The sequence below is a fragment of the Apostichopus japonicus genome, chromosome 12, assembly GCF_037975245.1.
Source record: "Apostichopus japonicus isolate 1M-3 chromosome 12, ASM3797524v1, whole genome shotgun sequence".
Taxonomy (NCBI): domain Eukaryota; kingdom Metazoa; phylum Echinodermata; class Holothuroidea; order Aspidochirotida; family Stichopodidae; genus Apostichopus; species Apostichopus japonicus.
This window is the reverse complement of record NC_092572.1, coordinates 16,593,803-16,606,205: the sequence shown is the minus strand read 5'-3', so window position 1 is coordinate 16,606,205 and position 12,403 is coordinate 16,593,803. Positions and strand designations below refer to the sequence as shown.

Sequence of the window (12,403 nt, the reverse complement as noted above, 5' to 3'; positions counted from 1 at the left end):
AATTGAGTTTTCTATTTGTATGCCTTGAAGGTTCAGCAACACACTTTACTAGTGGGTTAGGATTTCAAGTGGTGGGGGAAGTGGGGGGTGTTGATGGGCAGGAATGGGAGTACTTGGTCCTCTCTTCTCCCTGCAGCATCAAGAGTTGGTTGTCTGGGTTTTGTCAACCTACAATTTTATCAATCGGTGTGTGTGTTTTTTTTTGTCGAGTCTGGGTAACAAACAATGGTCGTTACAAAGCGGATTATCTGCTTTCTAATAAAGTTACCCTTACCTAACACGAATATAGTCGATAAGTATTCAAAAAGTATTCAAAGATTTCCTTAGTATTCAGAAAATTTACCATATAACACCCAGTACAAAATAAGTATTCCAATACTAATACGAATAACTATAAGCCTTCATCAGAGCCAAAATATGTAAATGAGTGAAGTATTCGAATACCTGTTAGGCATTCAAATAGGTATTCGAATAGGTATTCGAGTAGATTTGGAATAGCTATTTGAATACTTAGCTCATTTACATATAAGTATTTGCTAATTTAAATAATTCGGCTCTGATGAATACTTATAGTTACTCGAATACTTATTCGCTAGTATTCAAATACTTGTATGCTAATTAGTTATTTTATGAAGGCTTAACAGGTTTCTGAATACTTACTCGAATACTTATTGAATACTTGTATGCTAATCAGTTCCAAGTAAGGAGAGTTAGGAATTTGGCCAGCTTGTTGTCCTAGTTATTGATTAAAACTCTCCAAACAAATAATGAGAATAACCAGAATTCTGAAGTCTCCTTTTTTATTCAACAACTATAAAATTACAAAACAAAACAAAACAAAAATAAAATACAGCTTCTTCAATTTCATGTATCTTGGAGCATTCGTGCACTTGTATGCAAACCGTTTGTTCATCTCTTGTGGCTGTGGCTCTGTCCACTGGTTTCTGCCACACATACTGTGAATGTACTCTGAACAAAAAACAAATAGAAATAATTAATAATGATAGGGCACAAATATACATTGGCACAATAACCACCCACCAGAAACGGAAAATATAATATATAATATTCAGTGCATAATATAGGGACGTCGCAGTGCAGGGGAGAGATGAGTGGCTTTAGACCCCACTTTTTTTGCAAGCAAGCATGTTTACACATGTCTTACAACATGTCACAAAGTTTATATATAACCTTACTAGCCCTCCCCCCCCCCTGTAATAATTATTAAAATGATGAAAAATTTGGCTCCTTGCATATAACCACATATGAAAAACAGAAATGTAATCACATTAAACCCTGCATGCCCAACACTTAAATATTTTGCATTTTTATAACGCTATTTCAATGGTAAATAAAATCTCTGTAGTACGGTAAGAGAAACGTCAGACTTGAACGTGAAGTTTGAATAGGTAAAACTAGGAAAATCCAAGTACTGAATGTCCAAATAATTACCAAACATGGGCATTGCCCCATGCACCCATAAGAATAAGCTTAACTGTAGTAACCCTATAAGTTTAGGCCTAAACAAGAAATATACTACACATGTAGCCTTGTCTTATTTTAATTTGATTATTAATTTGATGCTGTTTATCGTGGCACAAGACAGGAGAAAATTAGAAGTTGAACTTGGTTATTGTGCCACTGTCAGAAAGTTTCAAATGATTACACATAGAAATGAAACAGAAAAAAGGTCAACATACCACTTATTTTGATGATTTTTCTAGAATACGGCCCCTTTCCTCTCCACTTTATCAAGCAGACTGCATTTTCAGTTGCATTTTCTTTGTCCATCACCGACTCTGTACTAACTTGTTGATCTTTCATCCAATAAATAACACATTTTTGAGGCTTGGTCTTCTTTGATGGGTCAACAATATTTTACATATTCTTGGATAACTGCAGCAAGTTCTGAACATTCATTATTGGATATTTAGGCCTAGGCCTATCGCTGTGGGATAAAATTTATTTTCTTCCAAGTTTCAGCCTAATGTTTATAAAGTTCAGTCGGGCTGCAAGGACTGGAATAAATTTAGTCCGACTCAAAAACTGAAACATTTATTTCTGCTAACTCAAATTCAATCTGCTAATAAAAGTTGAATAACATTCAAGAGGAATAAATATCTATTCAAAACGGAGTATTAAGCACAGAATACTAAAACAGTAAGTCTATGAATATGATCGATGAGATTTTGGAAAGGCTTCAGTTTTCAATCCTCCGCGGTATATTCAAATACTGCCGCGCCTGTGCACTTCACCTTAGCCAGAGAGCGTATTATAAATACATGTGATGACACTAACATCATGAAAGGAAAGCTGGGATGCTCCTGAGGGTCTTTGTAAGTTTGATGAGCTCAGCTTGCGCCCGCAGGCGTCCACAGGATTCTGTATCAAATCGTTTGGAGAAGAGGCTTATAAACACAAACTTCCGTTTTCCTGATAGTGTTACAATGCTTCTATTGTACCTCATACATATTGTACATAATGCTTTTGCCTATTTGCTATCAAGGTGCCTTGCAGAATCCAGGCATTGGTTATATCCACCATAGAGAAGAGACATCTTTTTGTTCATTAAAGAGCAAATTATCAAATAGCCAAGTTTGGTCCAGTTTTGTTGACAGACAAATTTTTGTTGTTGGATAGGAACAAATGAAGTATTATTGCCCAGACAGACAGTTCCTTAAATATTTGCCTGTTGAAGGAGAAGTGCATTTCTGTGTTTGTTCTGTAATGGCAGTATTTAGCTCTTTTGTCCCTTGACAGAGAGATGGAAGACAAAATGCTTCAATTGAGAAGGATTCAAAGGTTTCATCAAAAGGACGAAAGTTCAAACCGGATTTAAGCTAAAAACGACCCTTTAGTGGGTCTTGTATTTTTGAAGCATGAACGCCAAACGGATGGTTTCTTCGGCAAATCATGTACGATGTTATCGTTCTCTTATATGAAATTGTTGAGTTTCACTCCTCGGATGGCATATACAAGATGACAAATATAAGAATCTCCTTAGTAGTGTTAGGACCAGCAGAGCAAAGTCAGCGACGAGAAACGACATAGGAGGAATAAGAGTGATTAATAGAGTCGCTCGTAAGACTTGTGTTCGATAATGTAACAACAAACTGCATTCAAACGCATTACCGTATGCTAATTATTCGTGACAGATACATGCCGTAGGCCTGGATAATGTCATCCACCTACCGGATGAAGTCAGAGACAAGGTCGGCGAAGGGACTGCCAAGGACGCAGGTGGGGTCAGTGAGACAGGACACAAACTGAAGGTCGGTGAACTGGAGTTCAAAGCCATGATGAGACATTTGGACAATATGGTAAGATTTCAAAATGCAAAAATTCCAACTCACTTGGCCTGCAACGTCTGTGCAGCAGACCAACTAGCCTTATTTGCATTTAAAGATCTGGGCAGATATAGCAAGCATTTACTATGCTAATTGCCAACCGATGGCGTCGCTAGTTAACGTATGAGGTTTTTGATCATATGTGTACCAAGCTAATACGCTTTATTAAGTGAGATAATTCAGTGAGAAGTGAGTTGTAGGAAGTCAGTGTGGATAAGCAGGTAGCTTCGTTCAGTCAAAGTAAACAGCTGTGACGTATCAGGATGGTTGGATACACCATTTGATTTGATTTGTGTCTTACTTGAAACTCTAATTGTTACAGCTTGATACTCTCTTAGATTCAATATATATATATATATATATATATATATATATATAGTATTGGCAAGCTCTTGACTTAATAATCAGAATGGTTTCATACGCTATTGAACATAATCCAAACTTTATCGGTTTGGGGAACTTCATGAAGCTCCCTACAAGTGATCTGTCGCACACCCCACCCATTTTGAAAATAGTTTCAAGATCACCTGCATCCAAAATTGTGCAGTATTTCATGGAAATGGCATAGAAACGGAATGTTCCAATTAGTTTGTCCTGAATGCACCAAAGACCAAATGTGTGAGATTTTCAAAGAGATACTTGTGGAAGACTTGATATGTAATCATTTCATAAGTAAAACAGCAAAGAAGACAAAGATGGAGGAATGTTGTGCTGCTGATGTTAGATGTAAGAGTGACTTAGATCTGCAACCAGCACAAAAATTTGATCACAGGAACTTTTTAATTTGTTACAGGGTTACATAACAGGCAACGTGTACGGCCAGCCGTTTGTGATACACGAACTGAAGCCCAAGAGCGAGGTCGGCTACCCGGCAGCCTCCACCAACTTCATCTACATCTACGACAACGAATTTGAGAAGAGCAGATACGAGTCACCGATCAAGATGTTGAACAGGAGGCAGGCAGAGGAGAAGACGAAACGGCTGAACACGCCAAACACATACTCCAAGGTGGAGGTAGCTCAAAAGTACGCCAACTGGGGAGAGAAAGGGGAAGACGAGGGCTACAAGACAAAGATACACCTGAGTAGTAGTGACATGTAATTGGTGGTAGGCACATCATCCGTTTGACAGAATCACCCGACACAATCCTTAATTTTGGGCAACTTGGGGACTTTGACAATTCAAGACATCGAAGAGGCACTTGCCAAGGTGATGAAAATGTTTTGATTTTAGCACTTTCCAGAAACAAAAAAATCTAAATCTAAAATGTCCTACAGATGGAATTATCAGAAGTTAGTCATCCTTTGTTTGTTTGCTATTTATTTAGCAAATGTTTGATCTTTTCAGAGGGAGAACAGGGATAGAAGGGTTGTTGGGGGGGAGGGGGAAGCGGGATTGTCACCATTCTGGACAATGTGATCCGGGGCGGTGATTTGTTTCAAATATTGATGGGGTACATTTGCTTGGGTGCAGGCGCGTAGCAACTTTCATGCCCCAAGAGGGCCACCATCGGTTGGCACGCAGCGTACAAGAAAATTTCTGGTTTTGATAGCCCCCAGATCACCTAAAATGACACTTCTCAGGCTTGAAAATGACCAACCAGATGAACACTTTTGCCTGAGAACCAAGTTTTTTCCAAATAGTTTTTTCTTTCATCCATTACCTACTTTAAGATTGACACCAGTCACACATCATGTTGGACCTCATTGCATCTTCTGTGGATCATTGCTTTTGTAGGTAATACTACGTAACGGCCCACAATACCCGTCAGCCCCACTTTTTGAGGTTTTCAAGCCCATTATTTGTTCAGAATTTGAATAAACAAATTCACTTCAAACATGCCCATAATGTTGCACAAAATATCATCTATGGACAACCAATATAGAAAAAAAACCTTCAACCCCTAACAGACCGGTCAAAATTGCACGAGTAGAGGGAAGTATGATGAAGAATGTTGGTCAGGGAATTTTCGAAAATTCAGACACAGTTAATTTATTGGTGAACAAATATTAAAACCTCTTATAACAGCTACTATAAAACTTCGATATCATAAAACAAATCCAAAAAAAAAATCGAGGGGGGCGGTCTCCCCCTTCGCCCCCTGGCTACGCTCCTGCAGTTAGAAATCTTGTAGGAAACAGGCCAAATGGAAACCCAGTGATTATGCATCATCCACAACTCTTCTCTCTGGTTACATTTTTCACAGTGGGTAGGTGACAAGGACCCCAAGAGTGGTGATGCAGTCACTATCACCGATCCACAACAGTTTGCAAGACAGGGACAAGATCATAAGGAGTACAAGAAGAAGGTTTAAACTGTACGTTGATGACGTTATACACTGTTATTTCTAATTGATTGTTTTATTTTTGTTATTTGTCACCACTTTCTCCTTCCTCTCACTTCTTTCCCATTTTTGGCCTTTCCCCTAATTCGGTCTTCCGAGGAGTGAATGATGTATCTAGTATGTTATAGAAAAAGTGGTAAAAAAAAAGATAATGTAAAAGTGTATCAGTGGGTGTTGCCCTGGATTCGTTGAAGCGGACTCCCCACGTAGGTAGGGTTCTCCCCTTGTAGGGAGCGGACTCCCCATTTAGGGAGCCATTTCCACATGTAGGGAGGGTTCACCCAAGAAAGTTTTTTAAGTTGTGCTATTTACTACTTTTGTATTTTTATGGTAGGTTTAAGCGGATGGGTGTATATTTCCTCACGCCCCCGACCCCCTTCCCACCCAGGATCATTTTACACACAGCAGACCCTTAGCAAGCCTCAAAAATTTGCTGTGAGAACTTTAAACATTCTTAAATCTCTCCTCCTTAGTATCACTATTCAATGTCCTCTTAGTGTTATGTTATGTGTCTTCTTAGTGCTATGTTATGTGTTCTGTCATTCTGACATCTTTGGTAGATGTCCCAAAGAGTGTCTGCCGGTGAAATTTCCGTAACCATATTACCCAGAAATGAAAAATTGATGAGGTCACACCTGCATCCAACAGAACGAGGCATTTAGCACTCATGCCACATGCTCCTTGCAGCTGATGCCAGGACCGCGGTGGCAAAAGGCATGGATTTTTAATGCCTCATCCTTAATGGCAGAGAGACTATGAATAGAAGTGTTATAATGTTACCAACGAGGATGTTGTCTACTCTTTGAATTTCAGATTAGGCAAGAGCGTTTTGGGGATAAGACGCACCCTGGACCCATCTCTGAAGATCTGGCAGGTATAACTTATGGAGATGCTTGCAGAACACAGGTGCGTTGGAATTTTCCTTGTCTCTGGCCCCCTCTACTTTCCATTCTTCTCCCCACCCCCTCTGCATTTATCTATTAAGTCCACATTCTTAAAGAATATCTCTTGTTTTAGATTATGAAGAGCAGAGCCACCCACCTATTTCTGTTTATGATTTGCATACTAGTATAAAGTATACCGACTAAGTTCGGTAGTATGTCAGCTGATAAGGCTTTTTGTTTCATGGACAAGACCGTAATAAGTTGGTGTAGGGTTACACAGCAGTTGTGCGGGTATGCTACTGTAGACAAGGACAGAATAAAGCGCCCTCGCTACCTGTTGTGTTCTAACGCGTCTCATTCCAGCACAACTGTCCTGTTTCATTTAAGCTTTTACACTGGTTCGAGAGTAAACCACCTGTATCAGCCCGATGATCCTCTAGTAATATTGTAAACATTGATCAAGATCTAATAATATGGTAAAGTTTGATCAAGGTACCAGTTTACTTAAGAATAGAAAGTCTTTTTTTTTCTGTCTGTAGTTAGGTAATAGCTTGGCTGGCCTATCCCCCAATCCCAACAATTATTTTTATGTTATTTGATTAAGCATTATCTTGACCGCACCTACCAATGGGCTGCCAAAAACTTAAGTATCCTTGCTTAGAAAAATTGTAAAAATCTTCATCATTAATCCAAAACAAGCACTAAGTAATAGAAAGAGAGAAAATAAAAGGGAGGGGGGGGCAATTTTGTTTTATCAATGTGCCTGGTGTGACAGTCGTTAGGATACGATTCATGTGTACTTATTAAAGAGTGGTGAAAATGACGGATGGTCTCGACATTCTTTCCGTTAGGTTCTATGTAAGTAATATCAGTGAATGTACCACAAGAAAGTACATGAGCTACGGGGAAAAGTTGAGATATTAGCCACTCCCCCCTCCTACCCCCACCCCACTCCACCCAGTAAAATGTGTGGGTAAATTGACACTGAAGCTAGTACTTGGACATGCCACTGAAGTTGCACTTCACTTCATGTTAAAATCAATAGGTTGAACAAACTTCCATTGATAAGATCGAATTAATTGATGAAGCTCAACTTACTAAAGCCAGCTTACTCGGAAACAAATATCTTTCAGTTGTGGCTTGTTTTGATATCCTTCATTAATGATTACACAAAGTGATTGGTTTTAAGTGTAGAAATCATGTCACCTTTTATGTGAGTCATAAATCAATGCTTTGCTTTACTTTTGTTGGTGAACTCGGTTTGATCAGTGCTGTTCTACCCAACCTCTACCCCCCACCTATCCCCACCCCCCAAATTGCAGTTGTTTTCGGATTGGTTTGACTAGACTCACATGTTTGAAAGACTTGCCTGCAGCTATTGTTTACTTTTCAATTGAGTGTTTTGTTTTGAAATTATTTTTGAAGTGATATTGTTTTCGTAAGCTTCACTTTCACCCTTTTTTTGCATGACAAAATGTTTTTATGGTAATGTGTGTATCTTTGCTGAACATCAGAAAGAAAAAAAATACAAGAAGATAATATCATAATGAAACTATAGTTTAGAGAATTAATACCCAGGAGATTCTCAAAGAATATTATTTTAGATTTGCCAGATTTTCTGAAAACATCGGTTCTGATCCTGTCAGACTCTATGTTTATTGTTCAGTTAAAGTAGCATTCAGCTTGAAAAATCTCAATAAAAAACCAAACCATGTATTCCATATCAAATACGAACATAATTGATGTTCAAATGATAGAAATTACACAAAGAGGAAGTTTTAACCTCCAACTATGTCCATATTAGCTGTTAGCGTTAGTCTTTACAATGTTTTTACTGTTTCTAGCTTTAGTGTTTGGCTAACGAACAGTTTAAAACAAAAACAATGGGGAAAAAAGTGCTCCTTTAATCTAAATTGCCTGCATGGAATATAGCTCCACTTTTAGTCAAATTGCAGTAGTGCATGTCACCTTTAAACCCTGTCTTTCTTCAATCTCCTTAAACTAGATCCCCCAAAATTGCTTGACTTTCTCTCCAAACTGGGATGTTGCCTCGACCAAAAAGAGGGGAGAAAGGAGAAACTGTTTTCTTTCTTAATTCAGCCATCTTTTTGGGCATTTGTTACAATGATGTGATTTTGCTGTGACGTTGTCACACCTTGTCACAACGTGTCACAAGTCTGTATTTACTCTGTCGTTGTCGTTGATGTTGTTGCAAGTTTTGGTTTTCCTTCCCCACTCGGTCGACCAGGATGCGCCACTGTCGGATTCTCGTGACGGTATGTAACCAGGCCAACAGGAATAGGAAATAAATTTAATAACAAAACAAGAACAATAGCGCATCTTGGGAATAAAAGCAACCGAAATATCATCATTTTGTCACAGTGGATTTATATTGCAGACTTGAGGTTTCTGTATTATCTATGAGGACATTATTAGAACAAACATCAGTAGCAACTGAAGTTCTCTCTCACCCTGTTTACTTCATCCATTTTCATTTTTCTTGGTGGTGAAGGGTGATGGGTGTGGGGAAGTGGGGAGGTTAAATGCCACCCTGAATATTTAAAATATGCAAAATTCTTAAAACCACAGAAAGATCAAATGTAAGAGAGGATTAAGATGTCTTACTTTACTTTTCATATAGCAGAAGGGACAGAGGTGATCAGGCTAATTAGCCATGTGAAGTTGCACCTCTTTGGGTGTGGGTTGGAGGGGGAGAAATACACCAAGGGTTTCGTACAGAAATATTGCATAATATTGCCTTCACCTGGTGGTAATTAGAATCGAATGAAAAGTGTAGTACGTTAAATGCTACTTCACAAAATTGATTGATGTTTTAGCTTTCAATTCAGGCTTCGTCTCTGAAATGCTCTCTCAACCGATTCTCCATTCAGTCAAAAGGACATCTGGATTCAACTTTAAGTCTCTGCTTGTTTGTTTGTTTCTGTCCTCTCTAAATATGAAAGTCTCAATATCTGTCCCATCCATGTTTTGCCATGCCAAGCATCATATATTTACGGACTAATTGCACCCATTTCGACGGTGCTGAAGTAAAACTCATTAAAGTGTTTTTAGGGAACTATCCAGTAGCTACTTGACCCGACTGTCAACTTATTTTCTATGGTTTCAATTTTTTCTTTTAAATCCATTGGGATATGGGTATTTTGAGTTTTTCATATGACGTAAACACAAACAAAAATGTTGGTCATGAATAGCACACAGCTCCTCTGTTTTTACTTAATTTCAAAACTGAGTAAATTGGTTGGTTTTATAACTTGCCTCGTAGTTGTGTTCTGATGAATATCCTTCATTGTTTGTACTTACTTTCATGTGATATTTAGGTATAAAGCCCCATGATGCCTTCCATTATAAACACAAACAAACTGTTCCCTAACCCTGTTTTGGTACCATTGTGTAGTTAATAAGCAGACAATCTTGTAGGTGCATTGTTTGCCAAATATTTTGGCCGAATCTCAGAGAACGAGCGAGAATAGAAACCTCCAAAACATTATTATTCAGACCGTCCAGATGGAATGCATAGTGAGACTTTAACATCAAAGGACAAGATGTACAGTGACCTTCGAGTTAATGTTATATATTCTTTGATGGTATGATATTCCTTTTATTAACCCTATATTTCTTACATCATGGTGAAGCGTGTAAAACCTACCTTTATAATCCCCACCGGTTTCATACACAGTGTATCAAAGACTGGAACAGTATGAACTATCTTTTTAACTGTTTCCATTCATTTAGAAGATAGTACAGTATTCAAATGGTGGCCTTTACTGTTGAGTTGTTTACTCTGTTGTTCACACTGAAAGTTGAGTATAATTAAGTTACATAATATATGCTGCAAGACACTTGGGGCGATATTTTATGAAGGAAGTACGTTCCTTTGTAGCTACTTGTTCTGTTTGCTATATGATCTAACTGTTAACAATGAATTATTTGACAACCTGTAGGCTTTATTTTCACACTCAAATGAGTACTTATTAATGATTACCCACATTGTTGATTATTATAGATGTGATTGAACACACAATATCACAACCTAATTAAAAGGCTTGTATTAGTATACATCTCTCTCCAGAGGCTCCAGTTCACTGTACTTTCATCAAGGGATGTCATTTTCTTATCATGTTTTCAGTTTTAGTACTTTTATCTTTTATGTTACTGTTTAATTATCATTCACTTATGGTGTGTATGTATGCTGTTGATAAATAAAAAGGATTCCAGCTTCCACGGAGTGGTAAAATAAATGGCTGTCCTTTGAGTATTTCTTATAAAGCTAAGATTTATATCAGAGCTGTAACATTATGTAAATGTGGTTTTCTGTTTCTTAATCTTAGCGTCCAATTGCACTACACATCCAACAAGTGCAGATACCCCCTCCCCCCACTCCAAAGATAAGAATGGGGTTACACGGCCATTGTAATAATAATAATGAGCAGTTATTTTTACAAAGCTTAACCAAACACAAATGTGGGAGAAGCCCGCACAGGCGTATGGATCACAACTTACACTACGGGTGGCTTCCAATTCAACATTTTATATAAAATTTAGAAACTCATTTCAGATGGGAAAACTGTAGACTGCTCTTGGATGATAAACCCACCTTACATAGAACCTCCTGATTGCCAAACCTCATTGCTTCAAATGCCATTGCCTTTATCCACTCGATCACAGCACCAGTGGTTCATCCTAGATGAAACCTGGCAGAGGGAGGGGGGGGGGCACCTAAGATACAGTTACAGCAACTGAAGTAGATATAACTATTGATTCTATTAAAATTTAGCAAACCTCTACTTTACCCAACCTCTACTTCAAGACATGCATAAGGAACAGATGCTCTAGAACTCTGCACAAAAAGGTTAGAATGTACTTTAAGAACAAAACCTCTACATGGATCACAGAAACAGTGAATTTCATTTACCACCTTCATTTATATTGGAGAATGGGTTAAAAATTCAGACAATATATCTAAAAAATCTCAAATGTGACATTTTATCACAAAATTCAAGCAGTTTTTGCCAAAATTTGTTGTATCTGAAAATGTTCATGCAGCTAGCTAAACAATTTTAGGCTGACATTTTTATGTCAAGATTCGCCCCAAGAGTCCCCCTCAAAATGTGTAAATTATTATCTTTAGAATGTCTGTCCCATGGATACGCCAGACCTACACCCTCCCCCCCCCCCGGGTTGATCATGACAGTAGGCCTACTGTCCCGCCTAGGCCTAATGCCAGACCAACCCATTCGGGTAATGATATATTGGTCATTAAAACAACTTTTCTGACGAGATTCGCAGCGAACTCAATAAATTATCTTGACCAACATGTTTAATGACCTTAGGCCTATGTCATGAGACCATTTGAATTGTTTCGTTGTAAATGTAATGATTTCAAATGGATATGCATCTAGCATGTCATTGCTAGTTTATTATTTTTTTTCAATTAATACGTTGATATATTATGCGGTGTTTGTCCCACATGGCTTGCCATAGACGCACACGGTCATGGTCAAAGGTTAAGCAACGGAGCGCGAATTATGATCTGTATATAAAGCTCACGAAAGGTTACACGAGCAGTGCAGTTCGCTTCTTGGCAGCCGTTGGCTAACAATTCATACGTAATTGTAATTTCTAGCCTATTCTGTATTGGGGGTAATTGCCAAAGAATGTGAATGGCAGATATATTCGCCAGCTCGAAGGTTGTGTATTAGTTTTGTGGAGCAAGTTAGTACTTCACCTTGTTTGTGTCAGCGAGCGTGAGAAATTACGCTAGCCTATCATATAATAGTATCGCTTAGGCCTAACGATAGGCTAGCTC

General features: G+C 38.2%; 1 protein-coding gene across 1 annotated transcript in view; it reads left to right on the top strand.

Moving 5' to 3' along the window:
- Positions 1-12,403, top strand: part of LOC139978065 (gamma-adducin-like) — a 37,870-nt gene that overhangs the window by 13,496 nt on the left and 11,971 nt on the right. The window contains exons 10-13 of the mRNA XM_071988022.1: positions 3,156-3,320; positions 4,141-4,557; positions 5,555-5,665; positions 6,506-6,598. Of these exons, the coding sequence (XP_071844123.1) occupies positions 3,297-3,320; positions 4,141-4,449 (333 nt within the window). The 5' untranslated portion in view covers positions 3,156-3,296 and the 3' untranslated portion in view covers positions 4,450-4,557; positions 5,555-5,665; positions 6,506-6,598. The remainder of the gene's footprint in view (positions 1-3,155; positions 3,321-4,140; positions 4,558-5,554; positions 5,666-6,505; positions 6,599-12,403) is intronic.